The sequence below is a fragment of the Acomys russatus genome, chromosome 8, assembly GCF_903995435.1.
Source record: "Acomys russatus chromosome 8, mAcoRus1.1, whole genome shotgun sequence".
Lineage (NCBI taxonomy): Eukaryota > Metazoa > Chordata > Mammalia > Rodentia > Muridae > Acomys > Acomys russatus.
In genome coordinates, this window is record NC_067144.1 from 29,778,640 (window position 1) to 29,799,679 (window position 21,040).

At 38.3% G+C, this 21,040-nt stretch overlaps 1 protein-coding gene across 1 annotated transcript in view; it reads right to left on the bottom strand.

Annotated features, from left to right (window-relative positions):
• The window catches only part of Nectin3 (nectin cell adhesion molecule 3), a 118,126-nt gene that overhangs the window by 39,980 nt on the left and 57,106 nt on the right, over positions 1-21,040 (bottom strand). Inside the window, exons 6-7 of the mRNA XM_051150012.1 lie at positions 15,528-15,666; positions 12,365-12,449 (exon numbers count right to left, since the gene is read on the bottom strand). Of these exons, the coding sequence (XP_051005969.1) occupies positions 12,365-12,449; positions 15,528-15,666 (224 nt within the window). The remainder of the gene's footprint in view (positions 1-12,364; positions 12,450-15,527; positions 15,667-21,040) is intronic.

Consider the following 21,040-nt stretch of genomic DNA (forward strand, 5'->3'; position numbering starts at 1 on the left):
ATTTTAAAAAACTGTATTATGAATATAAAAAGATGGTATTTTAATTTTGAGCACCAATAAAATTATAACAAAGCATCAATAATTTCCAAAAGAAATATCCTCTGAGTCTAAATGAGTCAGAGGCAGCATTTAATTTTTACTCAAGTAACTTCATTGCTTTGATGTCTTTATTATGTTTCCTGTGAAGGCACAGTAAGCAGTAGTAGTATGCGTTACACTGGGCTTCAGACCACTGCGCAGATTACTTTTTGAGTCTCCACACCCATTCTTTACAAAGTAGACTCAGTGTTTGCTCATCTTTGGGCTGAGCACAGCTTTGGGCAGAGGCAGCTATCACCTGTACCTCACATGTTGTGGCAGCTCCACCTTAGGTCAATGAATCTTATTTTGACCTTCAGATCTTACCATCTGCTGTGAAAGGCTCTCCTCACATAATTAGCATATAAAGGTTATATCATCTAAGACTTACTGGTCATAAAACATTCTCCCTTCTTACTTCAATAAAACCCTATGGTTATTTCACAAATATTTTAATTGCCTCTAGTAAGGGAAAATATACATACTTATGGGGGTTAGTGGTCAGCTTAACTCTTGATGTGACGCAGCCTAGCGTCCCCTGGTTAGAGTTCCGGTGAAGGCTGTCCATGCTGGATTGATGTGTGGGCATGTATGTCGGGGGACTGGCTTAACTAACTCATGTGGCAAGGCTCAGCCCATCTTGGGCAACACCATTCCTTAGACAGGGCTCCTAAGTTGATGGGTACAGAAACTAAGCTGAACACAGCAAGCAAAGAAGTGACCATTCACATGCTCAGCTTCTCTTGGCTCCTGACTGGATGCACTGGGAGCAACTGTTTCAAGTTCATGCCACTGTGGACTTTCCATTTTGATGGGCCTAATGGGGAACTGTCAGCTATTTGTCGCCATGGTATTTTATCATAGCAACGGAATGAAATAGGACAATGTTTGGGAACTTATGACAGTAGATGCATGCCTGGAATACTCAGTAATTATTTTTATGCATGCTCTAATCAGTAACATACGTTTCTATAATTGGGGGGGGGGAGTTTTATCATTTTGCCTCTTTTCCTCCAATTCCAAAGTTTCAAACTATTGGTGGCATATGGAAACATTAACATCTTCAAGTTTCAGGGGAAAAATAAAAGACTATCAGTGATTATCAAAGAGAGATTAGCAACAGTTGCAGCCTATCTGAAAAATATAGAATGAAAGCATTGTGCTGGAAGATCAACATTAAGAGGATAATAATGGAAATCTATGAAAGAAACTATAAAAAGTAGGATAAGGATGGGCTCAAGAAAGGTAAATAAAAATCAGAATGGTTAGTAACTTAAGCTAAGATACATGGTAGACAGGCACCTCTAACTCTTGCACTTAAACTTTCAAACTCCTGTAGAGCAGTAACATCTAAGCTGCATCTCTACCCATTTTGCATTTCTTATCTTCTTATAACATAAATCAATACTAACAGGACATCTGTCCTCTTGTTAACTAAAAAGTTGAGCTAAAGCATAATTACATCATTTCTGAACTTCCCTTTCCTCTCTCCCATCTTTCCTCATGTAACCTGTCTCTAATTCATGCCCCTTTTAATTGTTATAGGTGTGGGTGCATATACATTTCTAAATATATAAATAAGATTTCCTCAGTCTGTAGAATGTTATTTATATGTGTATAATTTTAGAGCTGGCCACTTGGTATTAAATAACCAACCATGGAGCTCTTCCCTGACAAAGACTATTTGAAGATTCATTTTTATGTGTTTTATTTTATGAGCGTTTGTGGTCTGCATGTGTGAATATATATACACTATGTGATTCCTGGTGCCTGCAGAGCCAGAAGACAGCATCAGATCCCCTGGACCTGTTGTTACAGATGGGTGTGAGCATCCCTGTGGCTTCCGAGAATGAGACCGAGGCCCTTTGTAAGAGCAGCATGTGCTCAAGTCTTCTTACTACAAATTTTGATATGATTCAGTAATGTATATACTGTTCATGCCAAGGTTGAAATAAAAGCCACTCACAGCTGCAACAAATTCCATAAATGCTCACAATAATCTTATCCAAATAAATAAAAAGATGTAAAAGGGACAGTCTGTAGGAAAAGCAGTATTTAAAACCCTTGAAAAGATACAATAACTAAAATACTGAAGCTGCAGTTCTTTTTTATTTTATTATACTGTATCAACATATAGTTACAATGTACAAAATCTAGATATGTCACTCCTAGTAAATTAGGATTTGTCAAGCAGAAAACATGCTCTATTGGTGTGTTTGGGTATAAGGTGGCATTTTAATACACTACTAGTAGTGTATAAAATAGTATATGTAAATTAAAGAGGACACTTTGCTAATATCAACCAAGTTTCTAAAAATACCTATTCTTTGATGTAACAATGTGTCATCTACAAACTTATCCTAATGATTATATCTGAAGATACAAACACCATAATGCAAAGCTACCCATTGTAGCATTGATTACAAAATATGAAATTAAAGTATATAATATAAACACACACATTAAAACACTATGTACCCATAAAAACAAATGTGAAATGTCTGCATCCTAATGGTACAATATATAAAAACATGTTTAAATGAATATGCATTTTCTTGCCTGTGCTTAAATAAATAGCAAGGAGGCAAATCACTTAACACACGTGATTATCTGGCGGTAGAGAAAGGAAATAGGCATTAAACTTTAGAAAATACTCATTTATACTTTTTTGAATTAATTACTCAAAAGTAAGTGGACAGAGTTCATGTAAAGCACCCTAACATAGCCAGGTGTGGTGGTGCACACCTCTAATCCCAGCATTATGGGAGGCAGAGGCAGGTGATGTTTGTGAGTCTGAGGCCAGCCTGGTGAACAAATCAAGTCCGGGACAGCCAAGGCTACATTGAGGAACCCTGTCTTGAAAAACAAAACCACCACCACCAAAACCCTAATGTCAACACTCAGGAGCATGTAGTGAGGAATGTAATAAACTACAGTGAATTACTGAAGAAAAGCCCCCAGTCTTCCACATAGTGAGTCCTGTGCATGCGCTGAGTAGTCAGCACGGCCGACCTAAGACTACAGCTCCATGGTGCTGTTTTCTCAGCAGATGTGAGCCATCCCGTTCTAAGACCACTAACAGAGCAGGGGGAAGCTACTACAGAACTTGACTTTACAGAAAAAAATAAGATTTTTTTTTCCCCATCAAACATAAAGACACAGCTAAGACTTCAGAATGCTTCATTCTCTTTTTCGGTATTTTCTTTTCATATATAATATATTGATAGCCAGCATATGTACTTGAACTATATAGACATTAGTATACTGAAATGTAGTATATATTTACAATGTATTATATATGTTTACTATAATTGTATATGAAATATGCATATAAGCATATATATATATAGACACACAGATACACAGAGCTATCACAGAGTAAGAGGTAAGGAGAATGTAAGGAAGGGCTTGATACTTTTAATTATTCATTCAAAATTTTTTATCAAAATATATAAAGTAATGTATATTTCAGTTACCTTGATTTAGTTGTTGCACAAGGCACACACACATCAAATCATTAGTTTAAACCATAAATAATGCAAGTTATTTCTGTCTAATTAGAATACTCTTTGGCCCCTTGCCTTCTGGCATCTGTGTACCCACAAGCCTAGCCCTAGACCTGACCCACGAATGCTTTTTGTTTGTGAGCACCTTTGTAGATTAAGTGGCTTCTTCCCTTTCCAGTTTCTCTCTTGATCCTCTCCCTACGTCTCCACACCAAAATGCCTACAGTCATGCCTGTAACCCTAAGCACCAGGTCTCTTTGTGAGCTACCTGCCCCTGGTCAGGCAGATCTTCCCTTTCCCATCCTTCATCCCACCTGCTGCCATTGCCACACCCACAGGCAGGACTCCTTGCCCATGGCTTTGAACCCGCCCTTTCGTGAGCCACCTCTGACTGGTGAGATGCTCCTTTCCTTTCCCACCCTTCCCTCTGCCCACTGTCATCCTTCCCGCTGCCCACTGCCACCCTTCCCGCTGCCCACTGCCACCCTTCCCTCTGCCCACTGCCACCCTTCCCTCTGCCCACTGCCACCCTTCCCTCTGCCCACTGTCACCCTTCCCTCTGCCCACTGCCACCCTTCCCTCTGCCCACTGCCACTCTTCCCTCTGCCCACTGTCATCCTTCCCTCTGCCTACTGCCATCTCAGCACCTATAGGCCAAGCTTGAGACCAGAGGTTTGGAAGCCATCTTTGCCTGGTCCTATTAAATAGCTTGCCCACCAGCTTTACCTGAATGCTGGTCACACAGCTCCTGCATTGGCCCAATCTAAAGCAAGACAAATTCTCAAACCAGGCATAAAACCAAAGAAAGGAAGTCCACAGGTCCAGGACAAATAGTAATGTAAAAAAAGCCAACATGAATAGACAACAGGTTTCTCATCAACCCATTAGTTCTATAAATGTCTATAAATCTAGTCAAGGGATTAATTAATACAGAAAGTGTTACAAAACTAAACACACATGCACCAAACTCTGGTGCCCTCCATTAATTAAGAAGCATGCAAATGGAATTAAAGATACAGATTAAAACAAACCCCATAATATTAGGTGGTTTCAATACCATTAATTCTCCAGTAGATAGGTCAGTTGGACAAAATGGTAAACTCAGAACCTTAGAATTAATTGGTAACTTACACCAAATGGACCTTACAAATACCTACAGAATATCCTCCTCAAACTACACTCAGTAGCACACGGAACCTTCTTTAAAATAGAATGCATGCTGGAAAACAAAACAAATACAGAAAACTGAAATAACCCCATGTATAGTATCCAAACATTGGGTAATAAAACTTAACATTAGTAGCAACCAACATCGAGTAAGTTTATAAACTCATGGAGATTAAACACTCATTATTGATTGATGTATGGGACAATGAAGAAATCAAGAAAGAAATCCAAATGTTCACGGAAGTACATGAAAACAAAATTCTGGGGTACAATAAAAGCAGCCTTCAAAGAAATATTTGTAGCCCTAAGTGCCTAGAAAGGAAGTGGATCCAGACGGGCAGGGAAGAGGAGAGGAACTAGGAAGAACAGAGGGAGGGGAAACAGTATTCAGGATATATGATGAAAGGGAAAAAAATCTGTTGAAAAAGAAACAGAAAGCACAGATAAATGACTTTATGACATAGTTCGAATGTTTGGAAGAAACAAGAAATCAAACCCAACCCAGTAGAAGACAAGAAATATTAAAAATCAAAGGAGGAGTTAATGAAATACAAACAAACAAACAAGCACCACATCAGTGAAGCTAAGAGGTGGTTCTGTGAGAAAATGAGCACATCTGACAGATCCTATACCCAACTATCAAAAGAAATGTGAGGACCCAATTAATAGAATACACCGTGAACAGAAAAGACCTCTCTGGGTCTAGATCTGTCAGCCTTGATGGTCTTCTTGTAGGTTTCTAGGACCCTCTGGGTCCTTCTATTTCCCCATTCTCCCATACCTCTCTCACCAGGAGTACCAATAGGAAAACACAGCATTTATCCCAATTTCTTGCTAAGTGAAGACTTTCAGGGGACATCCCTGTTGTGCTAGTGTCCAATTATAAGTGAGTATATGCCATGTGTATCTTTCTGGGTCTAAGTTACCTCACTTGGGATGATCATTTCTGGTTCTATCCATTTGCCTGCAAATTTTAGGATTTCCAAGGACAATGCATGCAGTAAACCTAGAATCCCTATTCAGCTCTAGCCAATGGACAGCACACTCTCCACATTGTGTGCAGAGGGGGGACTGACTGACATGAATTCTGGTGCCCCTATTTGACCACTTCCCCTTGGTGAGGAGGCCTAGTGGCACTCAGAGGAAGGGTAAGCAGGTTATGTGGATGAGACCTGATAGGCTGTGATCATATGGTGGGGGAGGAGGTCCCCTTCTGTCAGAGGTCTAGGGGAGGGGAATAGGGTGAAAGAGGGAGGGAGGGCAGAATGGGAGGATACAAGTGAGGGTATAACAACTGAGATGTAATCTGAATAAATTAAATAAAAAAACAAATTAAAAAAAAAAAAGAAGTGAACAGAGCGATATCACAACAGACACCAAAGTAATCTCAAGTGTCTTAAGCAAATACTTTAAACACCTGCACTATTCCAGTTTTTTGGAAAACCTTAGTGAGACAGATGAGTTTCTTGATTCATCCAAACTATTAAAGTTAAACCAAGTGGAGACCAACAATCTCAACAGACTCAGAACAACAGAGGAGATTTAAAGTGATAAACAGCCTCCGACTAAAGAATATCATAGCCCACATGGCTTCAGAGCAGAGTCCTACTATACTTCCAAAGAACTACACCCAGTGCTTCTTAAACTATGGGGGAAGGGGGAAGAGGGAGAGAGAATACACCCAAACTTGTTCTATGAAACCTGTCTTATTCTAATATTCAAACCAGGTAAGGACACAACAAGGAAAGAATCAAAACTACAGACCCTGATACTGTTCACAGACGCACAACCCTTTCAAGAAAACACTATCCAGCCAAATACAGGCACATATCAAGAAGACCATCTACTATGAAAGAGTTAGCTTTATTCCCGAAATTACAGGGTGGTTGGTTCAATATACACAAGTCAATAATAAATGTAATAAGCCACATAAAAGGATTAAAGACAAAATTTATGCGATCATCTCAAGAGATGCAGAGAAAAAGGCTTTGACAAAAATCTGGCATGCTTTCATAATCAATGTCCTAGAGAAAGGTAGACTGCAGGGGACATACCTCAACAAAATAAAGGCTACATATGACAAACCCATTATCTCAAATGGTGAGAAACTGAAGCAATCTCATTATACACAGTACACAGGACTGAGCCAGGCTGCCTTCTGTCCCCACTCATTTTCAATATATCATGAGACACACTAGCCAGAGCAACAAGGGAAGAGAAAGAAATCAAAGGGACACAAACAGCAAAGAAGTCAAATCATCTGTAGTTACATCCTAACAGGATATGGTAGATAAATGATACTCGAGATCCCACCAAGCAACTTCTAGAAACAATCAACAATTTCAGCAAAGTGATAAGGTACAAAATCAGCCTATGAAACCCAACAGCCACATACACAGTAAGTAGCTATGAAGGCTCACCTGTAATTCAAGCCTCATGAGACAGAGACTGTATTCTGGAGCAGGCTAATGACCAAGAAACCCTGCCTCAAAGAAAAAGGTACAACAGCCATCAGTGGAGGAGGAATTCCCACATTAGCTGTGGTCTTCTTCTGCATCTGCATCCTCCACACACATGAAAACATCTATACACATTAGCAAAGTAAAGAACGGCAAGGCAGAGAGTAAGTGGAAGGCTTGCGCAGTCCTACACCCAGACTATGCATTGGTGCTAGTTCCTTAAGGCCTTGCTATACTGAATCTGAAGACTCCTCAGTAAGCTTCATGTTGTTTCCTGAAAGTACAGAACAATGATACATATGCACCCAACACCTTCCTCAAATATGAAACTGTTCTGCATATTCTTACAAAAAAATATTGCTCAAATTATTTTTGATACTCTTAAAGGCTTTACATTTAGTGATGCCATCTGACATAACAATTTTACATGTTTACTAACAAGAATATACAAAACCCTAGGTAGTTTTAGTGTGGGTCTTTCCACATGTTAATAACATCCATCTGGCAGAAGCCGTGGAGGGACAGGTGGGCCCCACAACTAGCCATCAAATTACTTTAGCTGTGTACAAGAAACCTAAAGAGAAAACAATGCATGTGCTCCAAAGAAGACATTTTATTTCAGCACACAAAGAACCATCAAAATGAGAGGCTATGTGATTTCTAAAATTGGTATTACCATGGTTGTCAGTTTGCATTAAAGTAATCCCTGAGTTTAATACATGGTTTTATGAAATCTGAAAAGTCATTATAAGGTCAAAAAAAAAAAAAAAAAAGGAAAAAAAAAAAGAAAAGAGTATTTTGGCAAGAAAAAAGTGATGAAAATTTGCTACAGTAAATAGTTAATCATATCACCAACTTCCAGTTTAGTAAAAGAACACAAGAAAAAAGTAATTTTATAATTAATATCTCAGACATTTTAACAACCAGTGATCTCACTTGTGAAACGGGTCTCTACTTGAAATCACACAAAACACCAGTTTTAAAATGAAACATAAACCTACTAGATTTTTATAAAATTTAAAAAATCCCTGATAGCATAAAAACTTTAATTTCCTACATGACACCATATAATTATAAAACAGGAAATTATATAAGACAAAGGAACAAATCAGAATTCCTAAATAAAAAGAAAGTTCAAAATGCAACTAAAATATTGGGGTGAGAAATATGCATATCATTCATGGTATGAATGTGAACCGAATTCCATACCATGGTATAGAATTCGTGGTAACTGACTATGAGGCTAGGGCTCACTTCACCCAAGAACTTACAGAAAATACCTCACACTATAGGATGAAGAGGGAAGTCACGTGCTATTTGTAAGACTTATCAATACTTTAGCAGATAATATGATACCTTCTGGAATGTTAAGAAAACAAAACAGTAATTTTACTTCTTGGCATAAATTTCACAAATATACTTGTACAACAAAATGCAAAAAACTATTTTCACTACAATCACGCAATAAAAGAATATCATTGGGTGAATTTTATGTATCAATGTAATAGAGTAGTTTGTGTATCTCTATCTCACTCTGGGTGACTCCGAAACAGAACTTAAGACTTATGCCATCAAAACACACCTAGTCGGGCAGGGACATGGCAACTGTCAAAAAAGAGAAAAAAAGCAAGATTCTACTTCTAGGCAATTGAAGTTGTTTTCTGAATATCCATCTAATAATCCAGAGGATCTGATAAAGATGACTACATTGGCCACTCTGAAAACTCCTGTAGCATGGAGGACACAGTAAATAGGGAAACAAATTTCCAACAGGGTGTATCTTGCAGCCCCACCTATGTTTGGAAATAAACATTCATCGATAAAACATGAACATATATGAAGTAAAGTCATGAAGAAAAGTGTGCTGGGAAGTTTAGGTCCAATAGCAGTGCTGCCTGTGGGAAAGAACCGGGATCTTTGAAGGTGGTGAAGTGGAAAAAAAAAAAAAAAGATTTGCACAGCTGATCTTTTCAAGTTCCTGTAAGATTGTATTTTCTATTCTGTATGAAGAGTATACTTGTATATGAAGTATACAAGGAAATAAAGCATCATAAAATGGTGAGCTAGAGCTTAGTGTTGTAACTGTGCAGGTTTTATAAATGAAGATCACTTTTGTCAGATGTTCATCTGGGAGGAGTTTGCGCTGGTGGATGTAAGTGCTCTCTGCCATCAGACAAGACAGCGCTTCCGATTTCCTGAGTACGTGTACTGCCACTTCAGACATCTTTTCTGTTCAAAGAACTTCCCACTCAAGAAAAGTGTCTCTTCACAATGCCAGGCTCCATTTTCCTGAATAACTTAGATGAGGAAGGAAAGTTCTCGGGGATGAATGTGGGTATGACCGCCAAAGCAACTGCTCACCACTGTGGAAAGGAAAACATGGATAGGAATCGCTTCTTTCTAGAGTTTTTCAAGGAAAACCACCAATGAAAAGTTTAGCACGAAGAGAAACTCTCAGAAAAAGAGTTGCACTCAGCATAAAGATTCCACAACGCTGACTTGACTTGACTGTTGGAATGTTGCTATCTAAATAAAGCAAAAAATTATCATAGGCTATCCTTAGTCCCCCTGACAACCATTCCCTGCCACTTCTGCGCTAGACTTGGCTTTTTTGTGTCCATCTAGTCAGAGTTCTTATAATGCACTCACATAACAGCTTCCACCAACTCAAAAGTGGAGTACCTACATTTGGGATGTCGCATTCTGCTGTAGCCTGTCTACCACTATTCTTGAAAGCGTGCCTCAATTTAAGACTTTCTTTTGTTCTACACCTCGTTTCTACAGTGAGGCACGTCGTCTGAGGTTCCCCTGTTCCTGGGCTGTGGGCATTCACATTCGGCTCAAGAATAAACTACCCCTTCCTGCCTTGGAGGGGAGGGTGGTTCTTAATGTTGACTCAGGTTCTTCCTTAAAGCCAGGCTGGCCTTCTGGGAACATGAGCCCTTTGTCACCAGGCCCACAGCTAAGTAATGATTTCCAGTAGAAATTAATAAATTTAAAAGTCGTAAGCTATCTTTTGAATCTGAGCAAGGCCATCATAAACTTACAGATTCCTTAGTAAACAAGAATAGTTAGATGTTCTGCATTTTGATATATGATAAACTCAAATATCCATACAATTAGTATATGGTATTATAATAGGAGTCATAATCAATTATTTTAATAAAGCTTTAATTCTATTTTAAAAGAATGAAGAATATGTCTAGTTCATGTCCAACTCAAATTCTGATTCTCTTAGGCAATATTCTATAGATTTAGCTTTCTATTTAGAAGAAAGCATTGCTGACTAATGCTGTTGACTGCTTGATGTGAGTGAGGAAAATGAAATCACAACACTACCTGGTTGCTTACTTCTTAAGGACCAATGTTGCTCATCTATTCACAAGGGCTTTTCTCAGCAAGTTTCCTTCAACAAAAGGTCTTGATTCCTTTCCAGCATCATTTTTCACTTCTGCCCAGGATTATGCCTGTTACCAGACTTACTACAATCAAATTTCTCTAATTATTATTATCTGAGTAATTTATCTCCAACCTCCCAAACTGAGCCATCCTAAAAGCCCTCTGCTTCATGATCAGCTCAAGTTTTTATACAGTGTCTTATAGTATATACGTAATAGTTGTAATTTCTTAACTAAAACCCAATACATATGACCTGAACTAAATAACTTTTTATAATTCTATAAACAGGCATCTTGAAAATACAAAAAATAAATTACATACAAACTGATTTTCCTGGCAAGACTACAGTTATATTCAATTAAGCTTCTTCTATAAAATAATATTAATATCCTCAACACAATTCTCAGAACAAAGTCTGGGTACCCACGGATTAAGGCGGGAATGTTCTCTAGCTTAGCATTTGGCAGCTCTGGTCAAGGGCTTCTCAGGCATTTCACGCTGTTTCCCACTTTTATTTATTTGCCATGGACTGTACTTTGTATGAAAGACAGCTCTGAAAAGATGGCACATCAGTGTCAAGGTGCCCCGCTTAGGAGGGCAGAGGTAGAGGCCCCGCCAGCGACAGCACATGGAAGCTTCACACCCCTGCTGCCCTGCCCATGCTTAGCAGCAGACTGACTGTATGGTGAGTCAAGGAACAGAAGCTGAGAATATCTTCACAGACCAAGCTGAGTGCAGGATGTATTCAGACTATGCAGGGTGAGGATTGAAGGCAGAAGGCATGTCTCCTAAGGACAACAGACTATTCCAGAGACAAATCCCAGATACTGAGTGAGAACAAAATACACTGTGTGCGTAACAGAGAAAATGGCAGCAAAACAAACTAAGGAACAACAACAACAAAAAAGAAAACTATAATTGAAAATAAAAGAACTCATTTATTTGTCTAATCTTTCTCCGACAAAAACCCAAAGTATGAGCCCAAGTGTAGACACAACGGGACAAGTGCTGCACTTGCACATGAGCGACTACACACTGGACTCCAACATAGATGCTAAGTCACCACAAGTGTAAGTAACCTGAGGGTCCACTATTCACTCTCAGGATTTTAAACTGACATACATACCACCTGCTGCTCAATAAAGAAATGCTAAAATTTAGATCTCTTTCACACTGAAAAAAAACCAACAGGAGTAAAATGCAATTCTCCAAGAAAAGCAGGTGTCCACAACATTCCACCAAAGGCACTTATGGTTTCTACTTTTCATCCACATTTAAAAAAAATGCCTATTCTTACAATAAATCTGTAGGTCAGTGCAACTGCATTCACAATCAGTGTCTAACTTCAGTTTTTAGAGAAAGGCCAGTACAGTACTGACTTCCCTTATCCACACTAGCCATCACTTTTCTTACTAACTTCACTAAGTCTGAGTACTCCCATTATTTCAGAGGAATAATATATGTCATATAATATAATATGTTATATGCCATTACAAAATAGATAATGACATTTTAAAAAATTAATACCAAAAATGGCATAGGATTAAAAAATTTTTATTCATTACAATATTTGCAATGGGGTCTCCAGTAACCCTGCCTAGTCTCAAACTCACTGTGTGGCCAAGGCTGACTTTAGACTTCTGGTCCTCCTGTTCCAGCCTCTTGGGTGCTGGGACTGCAGACATGCAACACAACAGTGGGGCAGATTTTCAGAAGCTAGTTCAGGTGACTTTAAGTGTCTTCCTGAACACATACCTGGCACAGAAGGTCTTTCTGAGGCAGAGAAGGGGCTCGTTCTTCATACACAGGTGGCAGCTTATGTGTAGGTGGAAGGTCAATCCTGTATTCAAAATAGTGAACAAATGTGGGAATGATTTGGGGAGAAAAAACAAAGAAAACAAGGTTCTCACAACTCTGGAGAATATCTTCTTCACACTATAATGATACATAATTATTATACTGTACATGTTTAACTTATATTCTGTTAATCTGTCAGGAAATAAAAGTCAGCAGTACTTCTAATACTTAGCACCAAACTTATTCACATTAAAGAAGTAACTCAAAGAGAAGCACTGAAAAGTATTATTAAACAAGTAATCTTGTGCATGATCCATCCTCTTGGGTTTGGTATATTTTCACTTTTGATTATGCAGACAAACATTTTAAAGACTGTATTATTATTTAAAGATTTTTTTATTTACATATATGAGCATATGTCTGTCACATGTAAGCGGATGCCCATAGGCCAGAAGAAAGGTCAGATGTAGAGGAATTTTAATTTAGCGCATGGCTGTTCTGGCAAGAGTTCATTCACATCCAAAGACCTTCTAGGTCTGTGGGGTCCTGCTGGAACACAGGAGACAGGGGCAAGCAGATCTCTGAGTTCAAGGCCAGCCTCATCTAGAGAGCATATTTCAAGTAAAGAAAAGCTTAAGTCCAGGCATTGTATATATTCCTTTAACCCTAACACGAAGGAGACAGAGGCACACCGATCTCTGAGTTTTAGTTAGTGCTGTTCAGTCAGTTTGGTTGAGAGTGAGTTTAGAGGCAGTGGGCAGTGAGTTCATGGAATTCAGGGACAGTTTTTATTGAGAGTTTTACAGAGGGTTGAAGAGAGAAAAAGCTAGACACTGGTGAAGACAGAACAAGCCAGAGAATGAGAAGGAGCCATAAGATTAGAACAGATTGCTAGAGTTAGTTTGACGCTAAACAGAGCAATTTAGTGAGAAACTGAGAGAAGTCAGTTTGAATCAGTCAGCTTGGAGAGTTTGAGCCAGAACAGCTAAGCTGAACCAGGCAGCTGGAGTTCAGAAAACTAGAAAGAATGAGCTTATTCAGTTGTTTAAGTCTCAGAGGCTGAAAGCATTCTTATGCCTAGATTAGATTGTATGGAGACTAGAAGCTTCCAGGAGTAGGCCCAGGTAAGCAGATGGAGGCAGTAAGCCTCTGAGACAACAATTATATCAGAAGAATAAGAGTTTCTTTTATAGTTAGATCCTGTGTTGCCAGAGTTACAGGCTGTGAACGTCTAGATGTGGGTGCTTGGACCACTCAGCTCCTCTGCAAGAGCAGCAAGCACTCCTAACTCACTAAGCATCTCTCAAGCCCATGATATGTGTATTGCTGTGTTTCTCGAAATGGCCCTACTTCACATTACAGTTTGGAACCGACTTCCTTGGGGCTGGAGAGACGGATCAGACGTTAGAAGTGCGTGTTCACACAGGGGATCTGGGTTCAGTTCCCATCCAGCACCCACAAGGTGCTCACAATCAAGTCACAGGGGCTTCTGATGCCTTGCCTGATTTCCATGGGCACCAGGAATGCACATGGTACAGAGACACACATGCACACAAAACAAAATTCAAATCTTTTAAAAGGGTTTCACTCATTTTTAGAACATTTATTCCATAAATTAAGGGTTTTTTCCAACAAAATCCATTATAAATCAAGCCATCTGAAATAGACAAAGGACCCAGTATTTCTTTAAAGAATATATTTTTGATGACCTCATTTGTAAAATCCTGATATTCACATATATTTTAAATGTCACTCAGAAAAAATAAACAAACAAAAAGTCACTCAGATATTTAAAAACACATTTGAGTCTTTAGTTCTATGTTTTAGAAAAGTTTCACACACAACACACACAAATTTTCAATGATTTTTGAAGACTAAAGATGTATTTCCAATATTTTTTATTAGAAAATAAAATAAAAAGCTATCTATATTTAAAAATAAATCAATCTTTAAATGCTAAAATAATAAATTTACCATGACCTACTCATTTCTCAATATGGGCATATAGTAATATTTTCTAGTTAAAAGAATTCAAAAGTTCATAAAAACAGTTAGGTATAAAACAGCTCCAGTCTTACAGTTATCAAATTAAAGTAGCATTTTACCATCTTTTCTCTAATGAAAATTGCAAAATTTCATAGCACCATTTAGGTAAGGAAACAGGCTTATGGGACCAGTGACTTGCTCATGGCAACAGCACCAACTACATTATGAAAGGGGCTACAATCCAGAAACGCCAGTATAGTGACTTTGTCAGAGTAAAGAAGTGTTTGTGCATTTTTTTTTGGAACAGGGTTTCTCTGTGTAGCCTTGACTGTTCTGGAACTCACTCTGTAGACCAGGCTGGCCTCAGACCAAGAGAATCTCCTGTCTCGGTTTCCTAAGTGCATGGGATTAAATGTGTGCAGTATCACCACCAGGCACCCCAAAGCACTTTATAGAAAAACAAAGGAATGGATCATTTGAATACCAGCCTCGTGCCCTCATGCAACAACATGCACAGGAAACCCCAGTACTGAGTTCACAAAACAAAACCACCTTACTCTGTTCCAAATACAACCATGTAAAGTACAAAAAGTATCACCCAGCTAAACAGAGCTGACAAGATTAAAATGTTTATTAGTTATTCCATTCTACAAAAAGGCACAACATTCATCTTGTAATTCAATCTGAGTGATTAGGCTATTCATTCATTAAATGAAAAGATGCTTAATTTCTTAAGGAAAAAGCTTTAAAACAAGTCTTTAACTCTTGGTAGTTTAATGTTATCTATATATAACATAGACATAACCAATTAAGCTGTTTCTAATACTGAAATTAATATTTATTAAAGGCCTGAATTCTATTCAGGTTGGATAACATAAACTATAATTATGATGAATTTGGAAAGATGCCCAATGCCTGTGGTTGAGGATTTGCCTAACACGTCTGCTTATAGCAGCCCTGTGAAGATGCTCACCTACCAGGATGTAGTTCAAGGTGTTCTGATGAAATCACAGCCAACTCACAGGAGCCAAACACTATCCTTATTTCCATGTGTTGAACAGTAATGTGAAGGTTGACATAATGGCTGATGGAAAATGGATGGTCACAGCTGAACACAGGCAAAACTGTTACCTACACTTTGTCAAGATAGGATGGTCTCTTCTTCCGTGGTGTCAGCAACACAGTCACGAAGACAGCGATGATGAACAGGGCCAGGACAGCTCCAATCACAGCTCCAGCCACTGCTATGGATGAGGTCTGCTTAAGTGGGATGTCTGTTAAGGAATGAAAAATTTGGCTTTTCAAACAACTTTATAGAGTTCTTGAAGTTGCATGCTTTAATTTTCACAGTGCTCAATGGTTATTTGATTGAAATATGCTATCCAATAATTAGTTTAGAGAACTAATTCGTCAATTTTAGGAGCATTATGCTAATACCCTTCATTTCCTGAAGTGTCCCAGCTTTGCTTTACTCAACCTATGGAAAGACTATCTCCAAACAAGCATTAGGGAGTGAATCTACTCTCTTCAATCAAAACATGTCTAAAGAAAAAGATAAATAAAAAACAAAGACGATTTTAAATTCTCATTCTAAATTGTGATAAAAATAATTGGTTGATCTTTAATATACTTACCATCTCCATTCTATTAAAATGAAAAGGAACACTATTAAAATAATGTAATAATCTTCAAGGACTAAACAAAAAAATTACCACACATAAAATATAGTATAAAAAGTGATAGTAGATACTGTAAAAACGCTAAAAATGCTTTAAAGTAGACTATTTCAAAATAGTGGACATATCAACAACTGTTCTCTCATATATATACATGTGTATAAAACTTGTGAAATATATTTCTCAGACTAAAGCAAACATTTTGATAAGTAGTTAATATAGCAGTTAGTATCTCATACAAATATGAAAAAGGTATTACGATTGATAAATTTGGAAATAACAGAATCACTGCAATTCAAATGTATTAAGTAATATCATTATATGCTTTACACTGCTAATTCTAGCCATATGAAATCCAATAGCTCAATTTTGTGGAATGACTCCTAAGTTTCTTCATACCCATTTTCTGGTTTTTTGTTTTGGCGTTTTGGTTTTTGTTTTTTGAGACAGGATACCTACCATGCATCTCAGGTAGAGCTGGCACTTGCTGTGTAGCCAAGGGTAACTAACTATGAACTCACGACCCTGAAGGTGGGCCGTGTAAGTGAGGATTACAGGCATCTGCCACCATGCCCAGTGCTGCAGGGGAACCAACCCAGTTTTGTGTACAGTAAGTACATACTCCACCAAATGAGCTACACACTCACTCCATAAACTTGATTTCTTCTACCCAGAAAGGCAGACAGTAAAATGCCACTTCATAAATAAGGACATGGTTCTAAAGCAGCCTGGCCACAGTCATGCAGCTAATGAGCAGGAGAGAACAAACAGAAAAGCTGGGCTGAGATACAAGTCTCTAGCCCATGCTTTTTCTCCGATGTGAGGGTGGACTGCTTTCATTAAAATGCACTAGTCGCATGCTGTGAATCCTTGTATTTGTATTTTCACACCAGGCATGGCAACTGAAATGGACCTGACACACTGGCATATTGGAAATGTTATTCAGCTGCAGCACTGGGGCGGCTGAGGCAGGTGCATGCTATTCACATGTGTCTTACATGGCTTGAAAGGCTGTTACGTTCTCTAATTTTCTTTAGCAAACTAACAATATAGTGTACGTTTCAGACACTCTTATACGTCAGTTCAAGTCATCTTTGGAATAAACCATCAATGACTACAACTAGGGAGAGTGGGAAGTGCATGCAATTATGCTCAAAGTACAACTTTTACTTTTAACACAACTGAGACTATCAACTTCCATTCATCAGTCTAATCCTGACTCTCAATGTAACAGCATAAGGTCCAAGTATTTGTCAGTGCAGTAAAGACTTCTTAGTGCCTGTAAATGCATGAGAGATTTGGGATCATTCTATGTAATGTTTTCCTCAGAATATAAATTATTATTTTCAACCACTACGCCAACCTTCACTGTTGAAGAGTGTACTCTGTCTTAATGACAGGCTCAAGTTGACCACCTAAAAGCAGTGGCAAAAATCAAAGTCCCAAGTGTCAAATTTACTATTCATTACACACTAGCTCTTTTAAATATGTCTTTAATACATAAGCATAAATTGGCCCTATCCCTAGTGGGCCTTGTTTTATACTGATATTTACAGGAGAGTAAGAGTAGCACTTCCAAAACTGTTCTTCAAGTTACTCTTGAGTAGGAAAGCAAACTAAGATTGTCAATCTGCAGATCATCACAAAATTGTTCACATGGGTACGGCTGGTGATAAATACTTTTATGTTTCACATTTCCTTTCCTGACTCTTTTACTAAGGAAAAGGACAGAGCATACTTAAGGACAGTCCAATGTCTTACGTATATAAGTTGTTGCCTGTCATTATGAAATACAAAAGTTGTAAAAATGTTTTGTATTCAAATCAAAGTATTTTCATGGAAACTTGAGAACTTGGTCCAAAAATATCACTTCAGATAAACATACAGCCACTATAGGGGCTGCTTACATTGTGTAAGTGAAAAAGTTCAGTATGAAAGTGAAACTTGCCTTCTTTAAACCCAAGCCAGTGCCTTGAAGAAACATCTTACCACCCTAGGAGATGGCCAACAAAACTCAAATGATTGACTTGGCAGAAAATAAGTGTTACCATTTTACCAGGAAAAGGTGGTATATGAGTCTCTAAAAACAAGATTGCTGCTATCATAGCAGTTATATTCTCTCACATTCACTGGAAACTAACTCCTTTATCCAAAAAGAAAAATAGCAATCTCCTATACCTTAAAAATATACCTGTAGTTAAAGCTACCAAGTGAACATCTAAGACAAATGCTTAAAAACTAGTTATCAGCCAACCAATATATATTGAACTCTTTAAGGTTCACAAGGGTATCCCATGCGCCAGGCGAGCACCTAAGCAAATGAGATTCCCAGACCACAGAGTAAATATTATAGCTGTTAAATACAATTATTTTGTTTTTATTATCCATCTTTTACTTACTCTCATACTACACCAAACTGGTATTACCAATTTTTCTTATAAATAACCCTTCAGTGTTCAGTGCTGAGGATCCAGACCTTGTACATGATCTACTTCTGAGCTACACTGCCAGCCTTCCAGTCTTCATTTTCAATGGCTCCTTCCTGTTCTCAACATGTCATCCAAGTTTAACCCACGCAAAGATCTATAAGCTCACCGTTTGTCTTGTTTTGTTTTCCTAAGTACCATGTTTATCTCAGGTCACTTTTAGCTGTTCAATTACCAGGCATCTTGTGCTGAGCACCATAGCGCCACTAGGGCTACACAGGTGAACAGGATATAATACTGGTCCTCACAAGGAGAAGCAGCTCCAAGATGAGGTTATAGAATTAGTGAAATATGCACAGTCCATATGCAGAGAAATAACACTTAGATTTAAATAATGACATTTAATGTGGCTGGGGACATAACTCAATGGTAGTGCTTGCCTAGAATGAGAAAACATATTCCATTATTTGCCAATCACAACCCATCCCCCTCCAAGGAAAAGCAAAAAAAAGCAACATGGTTAAAAACAAAAGCCAATTTTAACAATGCATGAATTGGCACTACCAGACTGACATGATCCAAGTGTCTCTTGCACACTTGCCACATGGGGCCCCACATGAGCAAAAGGAGTGGAACATGTCCAGAACAAATGTGAACTGAAGTACTTCAAGCCCTACATTTGTGTGTCCCTTCCAAGCTTAATCAACATGTATGACACAAGGGAATTCAGCCACCTGACCCAGTATTCATCTTTAACACTAAAAACTGTACAGGTGCAATTCCATGGGTATCCCATGTGCCAGGCGAGCACCTAAGCAAATGAGACTCGCAGACCCCATCTGTGCCCACCCTGAGAGCTCACTGAACCTCGTACATGCTAGTCCTGCAAAAGCAGCAGCATAACAAAGGCATCACATAATTCAGATGAAGGCAGGACCAGCATCTTAACACACAACCTTCCACCAATTCACTGTAGTATTGAAGTAAAACCATGGCATCCTAGTGAGCTGTGGTGAATCAACCAAAACTAATTCAGGTGTATCAAGAGACCCAATAAATGGCTCTCAAGCTGGTAGTGGTTAAGAAATCATTCACGTTCTCAGCAACACACTCCTTCCATGGGAACTCAGTTACCTTTCAGAGCACCACATTAAGCCGAGTGTCAGAAGACAGGAAGCATAGAATGAATAAGGTCTTTTAAAATTGAATCAAAGAAGTCTAAAAACCAAGATTTTAAAAAGGAAGCACATTTAATCATTTTTAAATATCATTTTGTGAGAAAAGAGGTTAACTTTTAAAATGAAACACATTGTGTATCCCAAATAGTGACAATTACACTGACATGTTAAAAGAATTATTTACCAGAGTTAAAATGTCCATTTCAGACTATTTTAAAATACATACAGCTCAGTTGCTCTAGAAGCACAAATATACTTGGAATACATATTTTTAGCTCATGTTACAATCAAGAGTTTTCACTGATCTACAAAAGGTAAACAAAAATAGTAAGATGTAAACCTGGTATACATACAAGATGGTAAAAAAAAAAAAGACCATGGGTAGCATTTTAAAATTCTGTTGAAGTACCATAAATTTATCATTTGAGATACACTTACTTATGGACTGGCCTCTCAGTATGGAAAGGGGGTAAAAGGTTTTCCATAGAGGGGAAACATGGACAGAATTAGTCATGTACCAGGCACGCCGCAAAGGGAAAGTACAGTTAATCCATCTGGACAGGAGTAAGCCTTCTGTTACTGTGTCTCAGCATCGAGGACCAAATGGTTGCTAATGTCAGAGCAGAAAAGCGAGTATTATGAGCCTCCTGGTGGAAGAGTGCATCATCTCCAACGAAGTAGCCTTGCGTACACATGAAACTGGAATGAAAGCAAGGCTCTAGACCTTACCACCAACTTATAAAAATGCAGAGGATATGTTTGGGGTGCAATGGGACAATCCACACAGCAAAGGTATAGAAAAAAATGAAGCCATTTTAGAAAAAAAAAAAATGGATGGAAGAAATGTGGCCCACCACACGAGAAGGTATTTCTAAAATGCATTATGTAGATCATACTTGGATCCTGATTAAAACTGGTAAGAGTGACAGAAATGTGAATACTTACTGCTTGCAATTAGAGAAATATTCATTTTTGGTATAATAAGGATACCAAAAAAACTTTTTACAAAGGTACAATGGCTGATTTTTAGAACCATCTTTGTTTTAGAATGCATAATGACTTACTGCCAAAGAGGTAAGGACAGCAATGCTGATGGGCTTACACTGCAATACCAGTGTAAGTGAACTGGTAAAAACCAAAGCAGGTGGATTAAAAAAAATCTACAAGTAGGTTTTCCCTGAGACGTTTCTGGTAACTGGAACGGCGTCATTTCTGTATCGGTGTGTCTATACAGAAATGCTATGCACGGATGGAAATAAGGCTCTGGATTGTTCTCAAGCATTACGGATTACTTCTGCGGCAAGTGACCCAGCTGATGCTCACGGTGTCACTGCTGTCACCGTAGTCTGCAGCTACAACAATGAAATG